Genomic DNA, 21,664 nt, shown 5'->3' with positions numbered 1-21,664 from the left:
ATATCCACACCTGCTTCAGGGTTGATCCGGTGTCTGGAAGTTTCATAGCAACAGCGTAGACTCTGTGGACGGATTTAGGGAGAGTAGATATTTTCCCAGTGTTGGTTCTTCCTTGAGCACAGAGTGTCTTCCTGTCTCCGTGTGTCTCCCTTCATGTCTGTAATCAGTGTCTCATGGCTGTCAGAGGACAGGTCTGCCATTTCCTTGGTTCAAAGGACTCCTAGGTATCTTCTTTTGGATGCAGGTGTAAATGAGATTGTTCTCCATGGTTCTCTTTCTGATGATTCCTTAGGAGCACATAGAAATGCAATTGATTTGTGTATATTGATTTTGTTCCTTGCAAGTTTCTTGAATTTATTAGTTCTGTTCACCTTAAACTCAAACTGCCAGTTATCTGATCAGCAAAATGGGTTTATTTAAGAATAGCAGAGAATTGCAATCTGGGATGAGCAAGCTACGGTCACATCACAGGCAAGTGCAAGAAACAAAGGAGAGGAACATTATTTCACGGAGAAGGAGGAAGAGGTTGAGAGAGTTGTTTGGAAGGAAAGTCCACTGGAGAAGGAAAGGTAGGGGTTCAGGGTGATGGAGGATTCTCACTGGCTGAGCTGTAGGGATGGTGGATTTCTTGTAGGAGATGAACTCTCCAGCTTCCCCTGTGGGGCCTGGAACGGGTAAGTTTCTCCTGTGGTGGATTCTAATGGGGTCTGTAGTGGACACTGAGTGGTAGGCTCTGCCTTCCAGCCTCCCCTTCTGGCATCCCCAACCCACTTTACTGAGGTTTCCCCTCATGTTTTTTCACAGTTCTAACCAGTTTGCAGTGGAACATTGTGGAATATTGGAATATTGGAATTCCAAATCCCACTGCTTCTACTGCACGGGGGCCCCCAATTTAATCCTCCCATGAGACTCTTGCTAACACGTGGCCTCCTACAAGGGTGAGTGGCCTCTCCATGGTGAGTGAACTGGATCTGGGAGGGCTTGGCCTCTATCTTGAACTTTGATGTCCTCTCTGCTTCTGTGATGTGGTGCTAACGTGGATGCTTGGAGGAGTCATTTCCTCTTGTTGATTTCAAAGTGCAGTCAACTTGTTATAGCGGCATGAATACACTTTATCTCCACACTCAGATTCCCCAGCTGTCATTCCTGCTGGCTTTGATTCAACCTTTATGGAGGGCTGTGTTGAGGACTTGGTTAAGATTGAGTGTCCAGCTCTGGTTTGTTGCCCATGGGGCTGCTGAATGTTGGGGTGGCTTCAAGGGGCCTATAAATTTCTCCTACTCTGAATCCTTTCCTGAGTTCCAAAGACCACGGTTTCCTTCTGGGTGGCAGGCTGAGTCCTATGTGATTGCTCATGTTCCCCAAACCCTGGGTCTTTGGATCTACCTTTTGGTGATGCATCCCTCAGGGCACGACATAGAGTTAGGGCCTAGGGGCCAGGCAGGACCACTCTGAAGGTGCAGTGGAGAGCTTCTTAAGGGACTGAGGTGAGGGCAGGTCCATGGTGGCCTCAGAATCCGGGTTTCTGCCAGGGGCCGCTGAATCTAGGTGTGGCCTCAGGTGGGTATGCAGATTTCTCATGCTCTGAAACCTTTCTGAAGTTCCAAATGGCACAGTGTCCTTATGGCTGGCAATCTCGTGTTGCTCTGGTGTCCCCAATCCCTGGTGATATGAAACAAGACCCTAGGGAAAGATCCTCTCAGAACCCAACCAATGGTTAGGGTTAGGGACTAGGGCATTGGCAGGACTGATCTGAAGACCCCGTGGAGAGCTGTATGAGGGGCTGAGTTGTTGGTGTGGTTGTGGGTGAGTGCCTGACTTTGGGTTTGCGTCCAGAGGTCCACTCGATGTGGGCATGGCCTCAAGTGGGCATACAGATTTCTACTGCTGTTAATCCTTTCCAAAGTTCCAAATGGTATGGATTCCATCTGGGTGGCAGGTGGAGTCCTCTGCTATTGCCCACATGTCCCCAAACTGTGTGGATTCTGTGCCAGGCCTCTGGGGCCAGAACCCTCAAACTATGGTCCAAACCCCAAACTATGGTTTAGGTTTAGGTCCTAAGGACATGGCAGGCCTGATCTGCCGGTGTTATTTCAAACTTTACAGGGCAGGGTGGCTGAGATCAGGGTATGGGGCAGGGTGAGCCTCAGACTCCAGGTTTCTGTCCAGGGAGCCAGTGAATGTGTGGGTGGCCCCAAGTGGGCATGCATATTTATGCTATTCTGAATCTTTCTGGAGTTCCAAATGGCATGGTTTCCTTCTGGGTGGCAGGCTGAGTCCTTTAGTATTGCTCAGGTGTCCCCAGTCCCTTGTGCTTTGAGGACAGGCCCTTGGAGATGGATCTATCAGAACCTAACCAAAGGTTACAATTGTGGTCTAGGGACATGGCAGGACCAATCTGAAGGCTCTGTGGAGAGTTTCCAGGGCTGCTCAGTTGAGGGTGTGGGTCAGGGAGACGGTCTGGCTCTGGGTTTTTTGAACAGAGGTCCACTAAATGTGGGTGTGGCCTCAGGTGGGCAGGCAGATTTCTTCTGCTGTTAATCATTTCCAGTGTTCCGAACAGCCTGGTTTCATTCTGGGTGGCATCTGAGTCCTCTGGTATTGCTCAGGTCTCCCCAGTCTGGGGGCTTCTGTGCCGGGCCTCTCGTTACAACACCCTCAGAAACAACACTATGGTAAGTGTTAGGGCCTAGGGTATTGGGAGGCCAGGTCTGCCAGTGCTCTTTCGATCTTCACAGAGGACTGAGTTGAGAGCCAAGTTCAGGGTAAGGGTCAGGCTCTGGGTTTGTGTACATGGGCCAAGTGAATGTGGTGGTGGCCACAGATGGGCATGCAGATGTCTGCTAATCTGAATCCCTTCCCAGAGTTCCAAATCATAGGGCTTCCTTCTTGGTGGTAGGCTTAGTCCTCTGGTATTGCTCAAGTGTCCCCAATCCATGGGGAATTGGAGCAAGAGTCCCAGGAATGGACCTCTCAGAACCACACGTAGGTTTAGCATTATGACCTAGGGGAATCGCGGGCCTGATCTGCTGGCATTTTTTCTATCTCTACAGGGGCTGAGTGGAGTACATGGTTCAGGGGGCATGTCAGACTGTGGGTTTCCGTCCAGGGTCTGCTGAAAGTTGGGGTTGACTCAAGTGGGCCATCATATTTCTATTACTCTGAATCCTTTCCATTGCTCTAAATGACACAGTTTCCTTCTGGCTGCCAGGCTGAGTCCTCTGGTATTGCTCCAGTGTCCCCAATCCCTGGGGCTTTGGAGACAGGATCCTGGGGATGGACCTCTCAGAACCCAAAATACATTTAGCATTAGGGCTCAGGGGCATGGGCAGGCCCAATCTTCCAGCACTATTTCTATGGTGACGGTTGCTGAGTTGAGGGCATAGTGCCAGCAGATCGGGTCTGCCATGCCCCTAGACCCTAACCCTAACCCTAGGTTCAGTTCTGAGGGTTCTGTCCTGAGAGCCCTGGCACACAAGCCCTGCAGATTGGGGACACCTGAGCAATACCAGAGGACTCAGCCTGCCACCCAGAAGGACCACACCCACATTTGGTGGATCCATGGACACAAACCCAGAGCCAGACACTACCATAACTCACGCCATCAATTCAACCCCTTGGGAAGCTCCTACATCACCTTCAGTTCAGAGCTACCAAGCACCAAGGCCCTGCCGACAACCCTAGGTTGGGTTCTGAGAGTTCCATCCCCAAGGGCGAGGCCCTAAATCTCCAGAGATTGGGTACACCTGAGCATTACCTGTGGACTCAGGCTATCACCAAGAAGAAAACAGTGACATACAGAGCTCCAGAAAAGATTCAGTGTAGGGAAATCAACATGGCCACCAGGGGCACACACACATTTAGTGGTCCCCTGAAACACAAACCTGACCCTAGAAATGCCCCTGACTCATGCCCTCATCTCAGCCTCCGGTAAAAATCAAAACTGCCTCCATAAAGGGCCTGTCATACCCCTAGGCCCTAACCCTAACCCTAGGTTGGTTTCTGAGAGGTCCATCCACAGAATCCTGACTCCAAAGCCCCAGGTACTGGGGACACCTGAGCAATACCAGAGGACTCAGCACGTCACCCAGAAGGAAACTGTGCCATTTGGAACTCCAGAAGGGATTCAGATTAACAGAAACCTGCATGTGCAGCTGCGGCCACCCCTACATTTACCCAGCCCATGGACACAAACCCAGAGCCTGACCCTCACCCTGAACTTGGCTCTCAATTCAGTTCTCTGTGAAGATCAAAAGAGCTCTGGCAGACCTGGTCTGCCATGACCCTAGGCCCTAACACTTACCATAGTGTCATTCCTGAGGATTTTGTAACAAGAGATTTCATGGGGTTTTTTAAAAGACAGACTACCTCAGCCTTGTCCTAGTGAAACCCAACCTAATAAGGTCATTGTTAAAGATACAAAACCAACAGCTGGATAAATCAGAAAAATGAGGCCCAACTTTCACTGAAATCAAGTGGCATTTACCTGCAGTTTAAACGGCTCTCTAACATTTGTATTTCGTTGGTATGAGAGTTCTAACAGAACCCTAAAGCGATTACATAGAACACCAAGGCTTTTTAATAGCCTTTTAACTTAGCAAGCCATGGTAATTTAAAAGGGAACGGATGAACTGCTAGAAGCAAGGAGATTTCTGCTGAAGAATACAAATGCATTCTCTGCTATTGCTTCTGCCTCTTGCTGGAGAGAGGCAAAATGCACACATGCATATGATGGAACTTTCCAGTTGGTAGTTTTGCATTATCAGGAAGGAAAGTGATTGTGAAAATGAAAATTACTGATAATTAGTTGTGAATGCCTGTAAGGGAGAAAAATGGAGAAACATTGCAGAATTTTTATTTATATCAAGGGCTGAACCTCGTGGGTGGCCATTTGAATTGGTATAATCTTTTGGAGGGGATTTTAGCAAGGTGCAGACGCTTTGATTCAGCAATTCCACGTCTAGGAATCTACTTTATAGCAATATTTGTACATGTACACAAAGGTCTATGTATGAGGAATATTCACTGTAGCATTGTTTGCATGTATGAAAAAAGAAAATAACCTCTGTAACCATTTTGAAAATATTTAAACAAATAATGGCATATCCATATTTTAGAAAAATTTGCTGCTAATGGATGGAATGAGATGAACCTATATATTTGACACAGAAACATGTTTCTGATATGTTAAGTGAAAAGGGCACACTGCTAAACAGTATCTAGTATTTTAAGTTTTTTAAAATTTAAAAACTTTTTAAAAACATTTTCAAATGTTTTTAATGTTAACAGATATGTAACAAATATCTGGAGGAATAGGTACCAAAGATTATCAGTGGCTATCTCTGGGAGATGGTATAATAATTTTGTAATGTTTACACTTTTATGAGCATAGATTACTTTGCAAAGAAAAGGGAAAAAAACAAAACAAAGTTATTTCCTCAAGGGAAGAACAAAAGAAACATGGCTGGCAGAGATCTATTCACTGTATTTATGTGAAAGGTTTTAGTGTAATTCTGCAGTTCTGTAATTTCAGATTCCAGTAATCTGGGCAAGGGTGCTATTTGGTCGGAATGAACCCAAATGACTGTGCTCACACAGGGAGAATGAGACGCAGTCCCTATTCTGGTCTCTAGCTTGTCCCTTTGGCTAGTGCTGCTGCTCGTCAAACTTGGCTGACAGAGTAGAAGTAGCTGCTTTTCCTTTTCCTTTTCTTGTCTCACGGGCCACCCATTTTAGAAGGCGCTAAAACACAGTGGTAAAGAACCTGGCCTTTGGAGTTCCCGAGCCTTGGGTTCAGATCCCGATTTCACCATTCTCCTAAGTGTGTGACTTTGAGAAATTTGCTTCTCCTGTCAGGACCTCTGTTTCCTCACGTGAAAAATGAGGATTCTAGACATCCTGCCTACTAGGGTCTTTCAAATGATGAAAAGAGAATAGAAAATGCATGGAAATTTATCTTGATGAGCCCTGAGTAATACATGGAACTGTTGAATCACTATGATGTACACCTGAAACGAATATAACACTGTGTGTTAGCTACACTGGAATTAAAATTTTAAAAAAAGAAAGTGCTTGGGAATAATAAATATATAAACAAGTATCACCTATTATTGTTATTGTCTTGCCCTATCAATTCTCTCTTGATAGAATCTCTTCCATCTACCTTCTGCCTGATAAACTCCTACCCATTCCTCAAGCCCTGGCTCAGATACCATCCTTGCAAAACCTCCTCTGGTCTCTCCCCACACACCCAGAGCTGATTAACACTCCTTTGTCAGCATCCTGGGTACCCCAGCTTCATTTGCGTGTGACGTTCTGGGTTTTCTTATGTGTCTCCTTTACAGACCCTGACCTCCTGCAAGGCATCAGCCCTGGTCTAGCCATCTCAAATCCTCAGCACTTACCTCAGTGCGGGGCTCAAAGTTTGAATTCACATAACCTTTATTTCAACTTGAATTAATCCCCTCCCTGCCTCTATTACCCCTGGCCAGTCATCTTTCATTCCTGGTGAAACTATGGTAACAGCATCCTAACTGCTCTCCCTCCCAATCCAGGCTGACGTTCAGCTCTGAATTTTAGCTGCACTTTTGCCACAGGCTAATGTGATCTAAGCACACTGCTTTCTATCTCTAACATTTAGCTTCCTTATCTGTATATTTGCAAATGACATATCAGATAAAGGGCTAGTGTCCAAAATCTATAAAGAACTTAGCAAACTCAACACCCAAAGAATAAATAATCCAATCAAGAAATGGGCAGAGGACATGAACAGACATTTCTGCAAAGAAGAAATCCAGACGGCCAACAGACACATGAAAAAGTGCTCCACATCACTCGGCATCAGGGAAATACAAATCAAAACCACAATGAGATACCACCTCACACCAGTCAGAATGGCTAAAATTAACAAGTCAGGAAATGACAGATGCTGGCGAGGATGCGGAGAAAGGGGAACCCTCCTACACTGTTGGTGGGAATGCAAGCTGGTGCAACCACTCTGGAAAACAGCATGGAGGTTCCTCAAAATGTTGAAAATAGAACTACCCTATGACCCAGCAATTGCACTGCTGGGTATTTACCCTAAAGATACAAACGTAGTGATCCGAAGGGGCACGTGCACCCGAATGTTTATAGCAGCAATGTCTACAATAGCCAAACTATGGAAAGAACCTAGATGTCCATCAACAGACGAATGGATAAAGAAGATGTGGTATATATACACAATGGAATACTATGCAGCCATCAAAAGAAATGAAATCTTGCCATTTGCGACGACGTGGATGGAACTAGAGGGTATCATGCTTAGCGAAATAAGTCAATCGGAGAAAGACAACTATCATATGACCTCCGTGATATGAGGGAGAGGAGATGCAACATGGGGGGTTAAGGGGGTAGGAGAAGAGTAAATGAAACAAGATGGGATTGGGAGGGAGACAAACCATAAGTGACTCTTAATCTCACAAAACAAACTGAGGGTTAATGGGGGGAGGGGGATTGGGAGGGGGGGGTGGGATTATGGACATTGGGGAGGGTATGTGCTATGGTGAGTGCTGTGAAGTGTGTAAACCTGGCGATTCACAGACCTGTACCCCTGGGGATAAAAATATATTATATGTTTATAGCTTCCTTATCTGTAAAATGGAGACAATAACCTCCTCCCAGCCAGTAGTGGAGGAGACTCAAGGAAAACTGCATGTGAAGGGCATCAACATTGCCCAGATTTGGCCATTGCTACTTCTGCTTTTTGCTTACTTATTTATTTACTTTGGTGAGGGAAGGAGAAAGGGGGGCAGAGGGAGAGAGAGAATCTGAAGCAGGCTCCATGCCCAGTGCAGAACCAACAGGGATTTCCATCTCAAGCCCCTGAGATCATGACCTGAGCTGAAATCCAGAGTCACCCAGGCGCCCCACTATTTCTGTTTTTTGAAAGGCAGTGTACACCAAGGAAGAAGAAAAGAGTATCTGAAAAGTCTCTGTCCTGGAAGTTAAAGTACATCCTGTGATTTTGAACAAGTTTCTCTAGTTATACCTAAACAGGTGAGCTCTCTCGTGGGGCCTGTTTCCTCCAGAAATTGCATTTGATATGTTGCTCCTGCTGTGAGGAGCACGGCTCCTCAGGCAAAGAGGCAAAGACTCTTCTCTACCCTTAGAATTAAATACAAATATCAGAGAATATTGGTGCAGTCCTTTATCATTCATGGAACACTTTCATGTCCATCATTGGATTTGAAAAGGGCTTTTGTGGGGGGGAAAAAATCACAGCCAAATTTAAATAGTGATAATTTCTGGATGGTGGAATTTGGCATGATTTTAATTTTATGTGTGCTTTTCTAAACCTTCAAAATCTTCGATTTTGGAGCTGCTTGGAGATGATGGTTGTATTACATTGTGAATGCACTAAATGCCACTGAAGTGCACATAAAGTGCACAATTTTATGTTAGTTTTGTGAATTCCACCTTATAAAAAAATTTCTGCCATACAGATGCATGACTTTACAGCCATTCACTGAAATGTGTTTGAGTCGAGAACAAAAACGGATTCTTCCAATTTTAGTACATGTGCTGCCGAAGCGAGCACCAAAAACGGATTCTTAAGCCTCAAAAGCAGTTCAATTAGCTGACACTCTCTGCACCCAAGTCTCCAAGTCACGGGTCGAGGCAGCCAGCCTGCAGAGCGCTCCTCCGACCGCGAGGGGTCTCCGCAAAGCCCTCGCGTCCCCACCCGCGGAGGAGCGTCTTCTCTTGCGCCTTTGAAGCGCGTGTGCACGCGAGAGGCGTGGTGAGGATTGGCCTCTCCGCCCGCAAGAGTGCCCCCTGCTCCGGCGTGGACCCGTGCGGTTCCTCAGGCTTCGGCGGGGTGTGGCTTTTGGCCCGAGTTCTCACCGGTCCCTTCATTTCCCACCCGTGGCTGCAGCCTTCTGCTGTCCGGGGCGTCCCCCAACTTCCATCTCCCCACCCTGAACCAGCTGCCCCAGTATCGGTTCCCCGGCCCGCTGTCCTCTGCCCTTCCTGCTCCGCGAAGTGTCTCTGTCTCTGATCCTCGGCCCAATGGCGCTGCAGGCCCTGCAGAGCTCGGGGGTGGCCTTCCGCAAGATCCTGTCTCACTTCCCCGAGGAGCTGAGCCTGGCTTTCGCCTACGGCTCCGGGGTGTACCGCCAGGTGGGGCCCAGTTCAGACCAGAAGGTGAGCTGGCCCCGGGGCAGGCACCACGCTGGGAATCGGCCTGTTCTCACGAGGTCCTTTTTGCCCTGGATCCCTCCAGAGCCCTAGAGCTGCCCCTCTACTCTGCGCACTTCCCGTATCCACCAGCAAAATACGAACCGTAGGAAAGTGTACCTGGTATGACATCATGAGCTGAGTTTTGAAGGCTAAGTAGGAGCTCACTTCGGTCTAGAACAGGAGATGCAATTATGCGGAGGGCAAAGCTGATGGAGAGGCAAGATGGAAGACAGGAAATAATTTGCCTGTTAGTGTCCTTAGCCTTGGCTGAACATTGGGGTTTTCTGAGAACTTTAAAATGCTGATGCCTGGGTTCCACTTGTGGAGATTCTGATTTACTTGGACTGGGAGAAGACCTGGGCTTCGGGAATTTAAAAAAAAAAAAACTTACCTGGTGAGTCTAATGAGTAGCCAAATATGAGTCTCATCTATAGCTGTGGGAGAAAGTACGAGATGATGGCAGGTGGTTGTAGGGCCAGGGCAGATGCAGTGAAGTTACCAGCAAAAGTTAGTGGATGACCAGTATATTTACGCAGGCAAGTTAGTGGATGACCAGTATATTTACGCAGACAAGTTAGTGGATGACCAGTATATTTGTGCACGCTCAGGACTTAACAAGAGTCTATTTAGGACTAGGAGTTGTTACTTTTCAAAGTTGCCTGAGTGCAATAGCAGTGAGGATACAGTTTTCCTTATGATTGCAGACTTTCTTCTGTCGATAGGGGGGGGAAGTTTGCTTCCAAGGTGGAAGCAAGATTCAAGACAGATAGAAGTGGAGTAGCAAGCAAATATTTTCCTTTAAATGAGGCTGTTACTGACTTTCTCCACTCAGGCTTTAAAGCTTTTGCTAAATCAACATAAAAAGAGCAAGAATCTAAATAGAGATGTTTTCTGGTGAACTGGATTTTTATTTGCTGTGGTTAATGCCCCGCCTAACAATTCATTGTCACACAAACTAAGGAAATGATTGCAATGGGTCCTCCTTGATTTGGACACCTGACTGTAATCTGTTTTTAGGTTAAGGTTTGCCTGTTCACTTACTGGTAAGGCCATCTATACAGTTGCTTGAATTTCTGTTTTCCCAACTATACAGTATTTAAGTAATGCTTTGCTTTAAGTTGACAACATATGAAAATTTATAGATTGTAGGTATATAAGAAATTATAGATTATTGTAGGCTAGTTGTTTTTTCTAACATACATTAACATAATTACACATTTTTTTTAAAGATTTTATTTATTTGACAGACAAAGATCACAAGCAGGCAGAGAGGCAGGCAGAGAGAGGAGGAAGCAGGCTCCCTGCAGAGCAGAGAGCCCGATGCGGGGTCTCAATCCCAGGACCCTGGAATCATGACCTGAGCCGAAGGCAGAGGCTTTAACCCACTGAGCTACCCAGGTGCTCCTGATTACACATTTTTTAAAAAAAACATGTCCACCCCAAATCTTAAGTTTCACCAGTGGTTTGTGGTTTTTGAGACACTTAGAGCAGGCCTTAGCCTCCTGATTCAATAGCCACTTCATTTTTCAATGGAGATTTTCCTTTGATTAGGCCTGGAATTTCCTCCAAGAAAAGGCCCTTTCTTCCCTTTCCTTCACCCTCATTCCCTACAAGATAACAAGCCTTATAGATTGCAACACAAAGTCTCTCTCCCATCATCCCTACCCTCAGTGCCTTACTTAATGTCTTCACTTCTCACCCAGAGTTTTGCAGTTAGCCCCCTGTGTTGTTTCCCACCTTTAGTCATCCTTCCCTTCAGTGAGCTCTTCTGCAGAAAGATTTTTTTAGCATGGCAACCCAGCCCCCCTCTGGTCTCCCTTGCTTGTGTTCTTTTCCAGCATATCAAAGTAAATGCAACGTCCAGAACATGCCTAGTTCTCATATGCATAAGTGCTTTCCTTTAACAAGACTCCCTTCCCTTCCCCATACTTATACTTCCACCAAGCCTGCTTAACTCTTGTACCTTCTTCAAGACTCAGATTTATCAGAGTCTTGAAGAATGTAATTTCATAGCAAAGTTTCTTATTTCTGTTCTGACCCCATTTTGAGTAAAATTAGTACATTTTGCATTCCTCTATCAAGTTCATTTAGTGATAATTTGTCTATTCTCCCCAGTAGACTCTCTTTACCTCTACCCCAGGATCTATCAGAGCTCCTCGTAGGTGCTCAGTGAGTGGTTGGTGAATGGGTAAGAGTTAAAATAACTTATTTTCCATTACATAATGCTTCTCAGAGCTTATCCATCCTGTGTTACTTGATCTGGAAGAAAAGTGGAACACATGTAGCTACATTTAGATGAAAGGCCATGTGTGGCATAAGCTTCAGCACTCAGAATTTGGAACCAGACTGTGTCTGCCACTCGTTAGCTTTGTGTCCATAGGCCTGGAACTTAACTCTGTGCCTTGGTCTCCTTTCCTATAAAATTGGTATAATATCAGTACCTACCTTGTAGGATTGTTTTGAGGATACACTGAACTATGATACATATAAAGTACTTGGAAGAGTGCTGGCAGGACCAGACATGTGGAGCAAGCTTTGCCCTCACTATGCATGTTGATGAAAACAAGCTCAGACTGGTTCCAGAGACTTGCTTAGATTTCTGATGACAGCCTCCAGTCTTTTATTTATTAATCATAATGGCATAGAATTTTAGAGCTTTCCACTCTATCTAGGTGCCTTTCGAGGAATTAAAACTAAAATCTCTTTTCTTCATTCCCAGAATGCCATGCTAGACTTTGTTTTCACAGTAGATGACCCTGTCACATGGCATTCAAAGAACCTGAAAAAAAATTGGAACCATTACTCTTTCCTAAAAGTTTTGGGACCCAAGATTATCACCACTATCCAGAATAACTATGGCGCTGGAGTCTACTATAATCCATTGATCATGTGTGATGGTAGGGTAAGTGACTTTGGACGTTTGTCTTAACTTGGGTGGTTATTAAATTAAATATTACAATACCAGCTAAATATGTATGTTCTTACAGTCAGGAAGTGTTCACATTCCTGCTGGATAAAGGTGGTTGAGAGAGACTGTTAATTACTGCCTTTGGCCAATGCTTCTCAAATTTGAGTGAGCATCAGATCTCCTAGAGGGCCTCTTGGGCACACTGATTGCTAGGCTCCCCGCCAGAGTTTCTGATTCTGTAGATCGGGGGTGATGTTTGAGGAATTTTTTTCTAAGTAAGATATAATTGTAGAACATTGCATTAATTTTGGGTATACAATGTAATGATTCGATGTATGTCTGTATTGCAAGATGATTACTACCACAATAAGTTTAGTTAACATTCATCACCACACACAGGTTTGGTTTGGTTTGGTTTGGTTTTTTTCTGGTAAGGAGAACTTTCAAGACTTACTCCCTTAGTAACAAGGGTTTACATTTCTGACAGCTTCCAAATGATGCCGCTGCTGCTGCTGGTCTGGAAAACACACTTTGAGAACCACTGCTTTGGTTAGTGGGACAAATACTCAGGCCCACTCAGGATGAGGGTATCACAGGTAGTCAAGAGCATGTGATGCTGTGCAATAGGAACCTTTTGGTGCCAGCAAGTGGGTAGAATTTGAGGAGGCACCCATGTCCCTGTTGGAGAGTAGCTAAACAGCACAGATCCAGCACAGGATTGTCTGATGGCAGGAACCCTGCCAAACTTTCACATGAAGGGGCCCAATCTCTAAGAGAGCTGCCAAGAACTAGGCAGGACTGCAGCCTAAGAGGACCAAGGGGGGACTAAGTCATATACCCCCTAGAGATAAGCCGGCTACTGGTGATATACAGGTTCCATCAGCTCTGCCAGTTCTGCTCTGTGCTGCTGGTGGCTTTGAGCAATCTTACTTTGATGTGCTGATGAATCACATGAGGATCTCTTTGAAATGCAGATAGTGATTAAGGCGGTCTGGAATGGTGCTTGAGATTTTAGGTATTTTGACAAGCTCCCACATGATGCTGATACTACCTGTCAATGGACCAGGCTTTGAAGGGCAGGAGGTTGGAGTACTGACTTAAGGATTTTGAAGACCTGTCTGAACTTGGCAGAAATGAGTACTATGATTGATTGGTGATGTCTGTATAGCCTTTAGGCCCTCTGTTTACTTTTCTGATTGGGGTCTAATCCTGCTCCAACCTGAATTTTGCAGTTGAGGAAATGAGGGTTCAGAGAGTGGACATGACTTCTATAAGGTCATGCAACTCGTTATAATGTGAGAGGCCCCTGACTTCCAGGTCAGCGGTGTTTCCATTACTACCCAGTTGTTCTGTGCCTGCATTAAGAAGGGCTTTCTGCTGTGGCCAGACTGGAGGGAAGATAGTGGCTCAGTGCAGTGTTCCACATCTACTTTAGTCATGCCAAACATGTAACTTTGTTCTTTCTCCATAATTAGTATTATGCTGAGCCTATCTCTAATTAGTGGTTTCAACAATATTATAAGCTCCAGTAGCCAAATGTTGGGGCATAATTACATGCCAAAGGGACTGTACTTTTTAATTAAAATTCTTAAGCTACTTTTTAGATATTTGTAGCCTGAGAAGGCTGTTTGAATACTGAAGTTTAGCAAAGTGAGCCTGAAGTTATTTGTTGAAGCAAATGGGATTTTGTAACCTGGAACAACTACATTCAGGGTTTGTACACATTGCTTTTGAAATGAGCTTGGCCATAATTCCATGTGTTTAGCTCTGATAAAGAGGTTTAATTTTTAGATGTGGCTTTGTAATTATAAGTGTTTGAAATACTTAATAGTAAAAGAGAAATTCACCATGTAAAGGATGTTGGTGAAAACTTCTACGTAAAGAAAATTTCTTGTACTCTGTGATGAACACTGGAAGCCCAGACTGGCACTCGGGAACCTAGTTTTTACTCAGCTATTAATGGTGCCTCCTTGGGCACACCATTTATTAGGTCTCTTATTTCTGAAATGAGAAACATGAACCATATCTTTGCTTCTCACACTGTCTGTGGTGCAAACCCAGTTTTTATTTCCAATTCGGTGAGGACCAGTATGTGCTAGATAGCCATGGAGAGCCATTGTGCCTTTATCATCACAAGAGCCTGAGTGAAGATAGTGATTGCTTCACCTCACATCCCTGAGGAGACAGGGGACAGATGAGTCTTGGAAACTAATCCTTTGTGAAAGATTCTGGTGGAGATGTGTGTTTTCACAAGGCAGAGATTTTAAGTGGTTTTGGAAATCAAAGTGCTACTCTGGTCAGAATTTTTTTTCTTATATTTTGCATTTGCAAAAGCAACAGTGTGGTATTTTACTCTCTTTCATGCCCATATCTTTTCTTTTCTAGCTTATCAAATACGGGGTCATTAGCACTAACAGTTTGATTGAAGATCTTCTCAACTGGAATAACTTGTATGTTGCTGGACGACTCCAAAAACCGGTGAGCAAGTGTCTTATTGGCTGCCATAGTCAGGGATGTCTCTCCTCTCTGAGCCTGACCTTGCTTTGATCTGTGTGATTACAATGAGATGGAACTCCAAAACAGAAATGAATTTCAGACTCCTTTTACTCCATATAGAATTTAGTGCCAAACAATAGCCAGATATTATCCACACTACTCCTGCCTTCTCTCTAAAGATACCCCAGTTGTCTGAATGAGGCTCAGAATCCGTCCATTTGGGCTCAGAAGGATGGCAGGAGATGTGCCCAGTGCCTCAGTGGAACCTCTGTCAGCATGACCCAAATCACCATTCCAGAATGTAAGTGCCACGAGGCACTGTTTGTCCACTGATCCCAGCAGTGCCTAGGACAGTGCCTGGGACATAGTAAGCATCCAGCAAACATTTTTTGAGTAAATGAATGAGTCAGGTAGTATTTCAGAAGGGAGTAGATTCTGATCCCCTTTCTTACCCTCCTCAGGCCCATGGTGAGATCCTGTTTTAAAGTCCTTCCTTCATTTGGGTTGCCACCAGAGGAGGCTGTGGGGGGTAAGATTCCCCTGGGTTTTAGTAGAAACAAAACAGGAAAACAGTGGAAAGGATTTGAACTTTTTTTTTTTTTTAAGATGTATTTATTAGAGAGAGAGCTTACACATAGTGGGAGGAGCAGAGGGAGAGGGAGAGAGAGAATCTCTAGCAGACTCCCTTCTGAGCACAGAGTCGGACTCCAGACTCTATCAAACAACTAACTGTGAGATCATGACCCAAGGTGAAATCAAGAGGATAGCCCAACCGGCTGAGCCACCCAGTCTTCCCAAAGGACTTGAACTTTTGACATTGTATTCTTTTTGCAGATATATAGCCTATTTTCTATGAAGGAGTGTTTTCATAGTTTAAGAACTATGCAGAATAGTAATAGTTGCTAATCTCACAGCAAGGAACAATTTTCTTTGTGCTGTTAGAGGGTCTCAGGCCCCAAAACAAGGTACATGGTTTGTTCTCAAATGTCTCCCATAAGAGTGATTCTGCTGCTCCTCTTTTTGTCAGTTTTAGCAAAAAATTAGAGATTTATACAACCTTAGCTCACTTGGTTGTGTCATAAAAATCTCTATTGAGTGGCATGTGGGTGGCTCAGTCGGTTAAGCATCCAATTCTTGATTTCAGCTCAGGTTATTATCTCAGGGTCATGAGTTTGAGCCCTGCTTTGGTCTCTGTGCTGGGTGTGGATCCTGCTTAAGATTCCCTGACCCTGGGGCGCATGGGTTGGTTCGCTGTCTGTCTGCATTTGGCTTGGGTCATGATCCTGGGGTCCTGGCATTGAGCCCAGCATTGGGCTCCCCGCTCAGCGGGAAGCCTGTTTCTCCTTCTCCCATTCCCCCTGCTGTGTTCCTTCTCTCTGTGTCTCTCTGTCAAATAAATAAATAAAATCTTAAAAAAAAAAAAAAAAAGAGGGGCGCCTGGGTGGCTCTGCCTTCGGCTCAGGTCATGATCCCACGGTCCTGGGATCGAGCCCCGCATCAGGCTCTCTGCTCAGCGGGGAGCCTGCTTCCTCCTCTCTCTCTGCCTGCTTCTCTGCCTACTTGTGACCTCTGTCTGTCAAATAAATGAATAAAATCTTTAAAAAAAAAAAAAAAGATTCTCCTTCCTCTCCTCTGCCCCTCCCCCCACCCAAATCTCCATTGATATACATGAGTGGACACAATTCTCTTACCTTGCTTCTGATCTTAGAATTTAATGGTATAGCTCATTAAAAGATCCAGAAACACTTGATCAGGACAATAGGTATATAGGTATGTTCATATATAATAATTTGTCAGGCTGTACCCTTTAGATTGGTGCATTTCACTGTGTAATTTTTACTTTAGTAAAAACATTTTTTTTAAGATTTATTTGAGAGAGAAAAAGTGTGTGTGCATGTGCACACAAGCGAGAAGAGAGGCAGAGGGAAAGAGAATTCTGGAGCAGACTTCCTGTGGAGTGCAGAGCTTGACTTCAGAGGCTTTATCCTAGGACCCTGAGATCATGACCTGAGCCAAAATCAAGAGTTTGGCCACCCAATTGACTGAGCCACTCAGGTACCCCAGTAAAACATTTTTTTTAAACTTCAGAAACAATAGGCTTACTGAATTAATTTCATATACATAGATGAATTTCTCATTTCTAAGCTGGATAATTAGTAAAGATAATCTAGTAAAGCTGGATAATTAGTAAAATAATTTAATGAATAGATATAATTGAAAATTTGTAGATATTTTCTTCCCAAATTTTTTTTCTTTTTTCTTTTTTTAGTTTATAAAACATGGGAGCACCTGGCTGGCTCAGTTGGTGGAGCATGCAACTGTAGATCTCGGGTTGTGAGTTCAAGCCCCATGATGTAATTAGAGATTACTTAAAAACATGAAAGAGATTTAAAAATAAAATAAATTTATAAAATATGTAGCCTAATGGAAAGACTAATGAAAACAGAATTAGAACCTTTAGGTCTTATTCATTCCTGCCACTTGTTAGCTGTTTATGTGAACTTGGGAAACTTGTTCCTATCTTTTTGAACCTCGGGTAATTTATCTGTAGAATGGAGTAACAATAAAGTACTTGCCTTCACAAAGGTGTTGACAAGTGGAAGCAGAATGATAATGCTGGAAAGAACACGGGTGTTTTAGAATGAGATCTAGGGTTTGGGTCCCAGCTATGACAAACCCCAGCTATGTGACCCTGTACCAGTGACTAAATTTCCCTGAGCCTTGGGATATCCTCCTCTGTGGATTAGTTTGACAACATCAACCTTAAAAGGCATTTGAGAAATGCCTCGATCTAAAATGGCTGGCACTTAATAGATACTTAGAAAATGATCATTCCTTTCTCTTTGTCCTTGCCTTATCTCAGAGTTATTTTGAGATAAAATGAGATATTGAATGTGAAAATGTTCTACTGTTCTTTGTACTATGCTTTGTACTTGGAATATTTCAATTTTTTTTAAGATAAGTTTTAGAAAATGAAATGCCATAAAGTCTCAGAATTTAGCACCGGAAATGACCTCAGATTTTATCTAAATGTCACATATCCTGATAAAATAAAAACAGCAACTCAAGACAAGTAGTAGTTGCTATACTTATCTTGATCAAAACTGCATTTCTCAGCTAACTTGAAAAAGAAAATGTTATTGAGGACAATGACTGCCTTTCAGGCTTAATATTAAACTAATAACTGAAGAAAATTAGGCTATATTAAGACTCATTTGAAAGTGTTGAGCATAGCACATGGTAAAAAATAAAATAAAAAATTGTGAATAGGGACGCCTGGGTGGCTCAGTTGGTTAAGCGGCTGCCTTCGGCTCAGGTCATGATCCCAGCGTCCTGGGATCAGTCCCATACCAGGCTCCTTGCTCGGCAGGGAGCCTGCTTCTCTCTCTGTCTTTGCCTGCCACTCTTTCTGCCTGTGCTTGCTCTCTCTCTCTCTCTCTCTGACAAATAAATAAATAAAATCTCTTAAAAAAAAAAATTGTGAATGGGTGAATTAACTCTTTCACCCATTAGCATTTTCCTTCCCTGTCCATGGAAATCACTGCTAACCAGAGAATGGTCAGTGGTAACGATCTTTAAACCAATGATTTTTTTTACCGCTAGGTGGCAGCAAATAGTAATCAAACGTGAACAAATCTCATGAATAGAAAGGGTTCGTGGTAGCCTTGTGGACCCCCCCCCCCAAAAAAAAGTGGAGGTCTTAGAATTGTGAAATGAGTACACAAATTCTGTTTTTATGTGTTTTAAAAGAAGGAGGTGTTTTAAATTATATTGTCTAAACCTTTAAAATTATCTTCCATATTGCAAATAGAACAAAATTTCTCACTTCAGGTCTTTAAAAGGAATACACAGAGGGTGGATGGAACTCTGTATTTTTTGGTCAGTTTTGCTATGACTCTAAAACTGTTTTAAAAAATAAAGTTTATTTGGGGCACCCGGGTGGCTCAGTGAGTTAAAGCATCTGCCTTCCGCTCAGGTCATGATCCCGGGGTCCTGGGATGGAGCCCTGCATGAGGCTCTCTGCTCAGTGGGGAGCCTGCTTCCTCCTCTCTCTCTCTCTGCCAGCCTCTCTGCCTACTTGTGATCTCTGTCGGTCAAATAAATAAATAATCTTTTTAAAAAATGAAATTTATTAATAATATTTTAAAAATATAAAGGAATACCTTGCTTGAAAAGATGGACATTTCTGGAAAAAAAATTCAGTGTAAATTAAATTTCTATCATACTTTACCATTAATTTACCTCATAACTGAGGTTAGGTAAGTCACTTTTATTTCTAGTGTAGCTTTAAGTTTCTGAGTCACTTACCAAGTCATTTTTCAAGGAAAGAGCAATGAAATTTAAAGTATTTAATAGAATCTTGTGGTCAGCTCTTTTTTAAGTCAAAAGAACTCTCAAGAAATATTAATAGCCATTTCTTTAATTTATTTAACCTAAGTCTGGATTTTTGTATTTCATGTTTTTAGCATATAGATAATTTGGTTTGAATTTTTAAAGCATTTTCATTGATATGTCATAACATTTTGCTACCTAGTTAAGAGAATTTTATTTATTTTTTTTAATAAACATATAATATATTTTTATCCCCAGGGGTACAGGTCTGTGAATCGCCAGGTTTACACACTTCACAGCACTCACCATAGCACATACCCTCCCCAATGTCCATAACCCCCCCCCCCCCTCCCAACCCCCCTCCCCCCAGCAACCCTCAGTTTGTTTTGTGAAATTAAGAGTCACTTATGGGGGTGCCTGGGTGGCTCAGTGGGTTAAAGCCTCTGCCTTCGGCTCAGGTCATGATCCCAGGGTCCTGGGATCGAGCCCCACATCGGGCTCTCTGCTCAGCAGGGAGCCTGCTTCCTCCTCTCTCTCTGCCTGCCTCTCTGCCTACTTGTGATCTCTCTCTGTCTGTCAAATAAATAAATAAAATCTTTAAAAAAAAAAAAGAGTCACTTATGGTTTGTCTACCTCCCACTCCCATCTTGTGAGAATTTTAATTTAATGTATTCATTGCAGTATTTTTTCTCTTTTTTTTGCTAGTAATACAGATATTTTATAACATAAATTATTGAGCTATAATTCACATACCATACAATTCAACCATTTAAAGTGTACAGCGGTTTTTAGTATATTCAGCGTTTCGCAATTATTACCATATTGTAACTTCAGTGATTTACTTTTTGTGGCTAGAAAAATCCCAGTGGTATTAAAGATCCCCGAAAGAGAGTTGGAAAACCTGACTTACTGGTCTTGGCTCTGCCCAGCTGTGAGCAAATGTTTGTGCCCCTAGCCTTTGAAATGCAAAATTTGAGCCATTAATTTACTTATTCAAGAGACGACTAAGTTTCTCCTCTGTGGGTGCTAAAGGAATCAAAAAAATAACACTACATTGCTGGTCCTGGAAGAATCCATAGTCCAACAGATAGATGATAAGGTTTCATTCAGCTCGAATGTTCAGGGTTTCTTCTTGGTCCTCAAGCAGTGACCATTTAGAAAAATTATTGTTTCTGGCCATTTGGAATGGAAAACTTCTGTGGGAAGTGTCATTTGGTTACTAGTTGAGTGAACACTAGGTAGGGCCGTGTTCTTTGTGACTATGACTTTACTGATTGCAATTCAAGGATTGTCTTCCTGTGACTGTATTATAGAGAAAACCACCGCATGTGACTCTTTTCTATCTTGAAAGGTACTCACAAATCTCTCAAGTTGAGCTTTTGAAAGTCCCTTCGAGCTTTACTCCTTCCTCTCTCCAGTAACGATTTTCCCCTTGGCAGTAATGTTAATGCTATCTATGCAGTTCAGGTCGGGGCATTCCCAGTAAGACACAAACAGCTATTCACAATTGGGAGGACTTTTCTTTTTTTCCCAGGCCTCTCTGGCAGTGTCCCAGGAGTTCACTGGCTTGACTGACTCTGAACCACAGTAATAGTGCTGCTGAGACAAGTGCCTAGGTCGCCTTACACTGGAGAGCCAGATCAGCACAGTAGCAGAGTCTTCTGAATTGACATTTTTCCTTTGAGTAAGGATGCTTTTATTTTTATTCTCTTAACCTTACTTAGCAAACAGACTGTTTTTTTTTTCACTAAGTAGAGTGACTTTCTTGGAGAGCAAGTGTATTGCTTTCAATAGGAAAATTTCCCCAAACTTACCCTGATTTGTTAGCATCTCGGAATAACTTCTGTTTTCATTGAGTTTCTGTAAAAGCCACCAAAAAGAGAGAGGATGAAGAATTATTGAGCAGGACCTGGTGAATGAGGATGAAGAACAGGAATATGGGAATAAACAGGCTTCGCAGGGTTTTAGAAAAAGCTCTGGATAAATCAGGGACCTAGGTCCTCTTTTGGTGTGCCACTACTTCTCAAGGGAAGATCTTTTAACCCTCTGGGCCTCAGTTTCCCCATTAGTAAAATGAGGAGGTTGCCCTCCTAGACCTGATTCTTTATGGGATACAAAGTTTGGGAAAGTTATTCAAGGAATGAACGTAGGAGTTATATAGGAACTTAACATTTCTTTTAATCAACTTTCCAGATAAGACGTTAACCAGAACAACAACAACAAAAGTTAACCAGAACAGATCCCTAACTGAATGCTTGAAAATAATTTAAAAAATTTAGAACTGGATCTGCCAAGTATAAGGGTGTTACCCTGCTTTTTGCCATCAACTCATTATGCAATATTGGGCAAGTCATGCTACTGGACTGCACCTTCGTTTTCCTTTCTGCAGATGATTGCAATAATGCTAAACTCACCCAAGTGCTGAAAGGCTTAATTAAGGGCTATTAAGTGCTGTAATTACAAGGGAGGAGTTGGGAGTATTGAATAAGGTGTCTTACCTTCCATGGAGAGGTTTGGTTATTATAAATATTCCCTTAGGAAAAAAGTAGGGACAAAAGGTAAAAGATAGAAGTTAGGTTCTTAAGTTAATAAAATTGTTGCTTTATAATACCGTTTTGACAATGAAAAGAAGAAATTACTTTGAGACATACATCATCTTTTCTCCTTGCAGTCTAATAAAATTTTAATTTCGTTTCTGATAGTCTGTGT

At 43.2% G+C, this 21,664-nt stretch overlaps 1 protein-coding gene across 5 annotated transcripts in view; it reads left to right on the top strand.

Annotated features, from left to right (window-relative positions):
* Nucleotides 1–8,757: 8,757 nt before the first annotated feature.
* Nucleotides 8,758–21,664, top strand: part of LOC111144150 (TAM41 mitochondrial translocator assembly and maintenance homolog) — a 50,479-nt gene continuing 37,572 nt past the window's right edge. For 3 of the 5 annotated variants that reach the window (XM_022498316.1, XM_022498320.1, XM_022498317.1), the window contains exons 1-3: nt 8,758–9,183; nt 11,939–12,121; nt 14,513–14,605. In XM_022498316.1, coding sequence (XP_022354024.1) covers nt 9,049–9,183; nt 11,939–12,121; nt 14,513–14,605 — 411 coding nt within the window. In that variant the 5' untranslated portion in view covers nt 8,758–9,048. The remainder of the gene's footprint in view (nt 9,184–11,938; nt 12,122–14,512; nt 14,606–21,664) is intronic. The other 2 variants (XM_022498318.1, XM_022498321.1) reach the window with 2 other exon arrangements.

The sequence above is a fragment of the Enhydra lutris genome, unplaced genomic scaffold (assembly GCF_002288905.1).
Source record: "Enhydra lutris kenyoni isolate GAN:26980312 unplaced genomic scaffold, ASM228890v2 scaffoldscaffold10, whole genome shotgun sequence".
Lineage (NCBI taxonomy): Eukaryota > Metazoa > Chordata > Mammalia > Carnivora > Mustelidae > Enhydra > Enhydra lutris.
The sequence above is the reverse complement of the archived record's forward strand: the minus strand, read 5'-3'. Positions and strand labels throughout refer to the sequence as shown.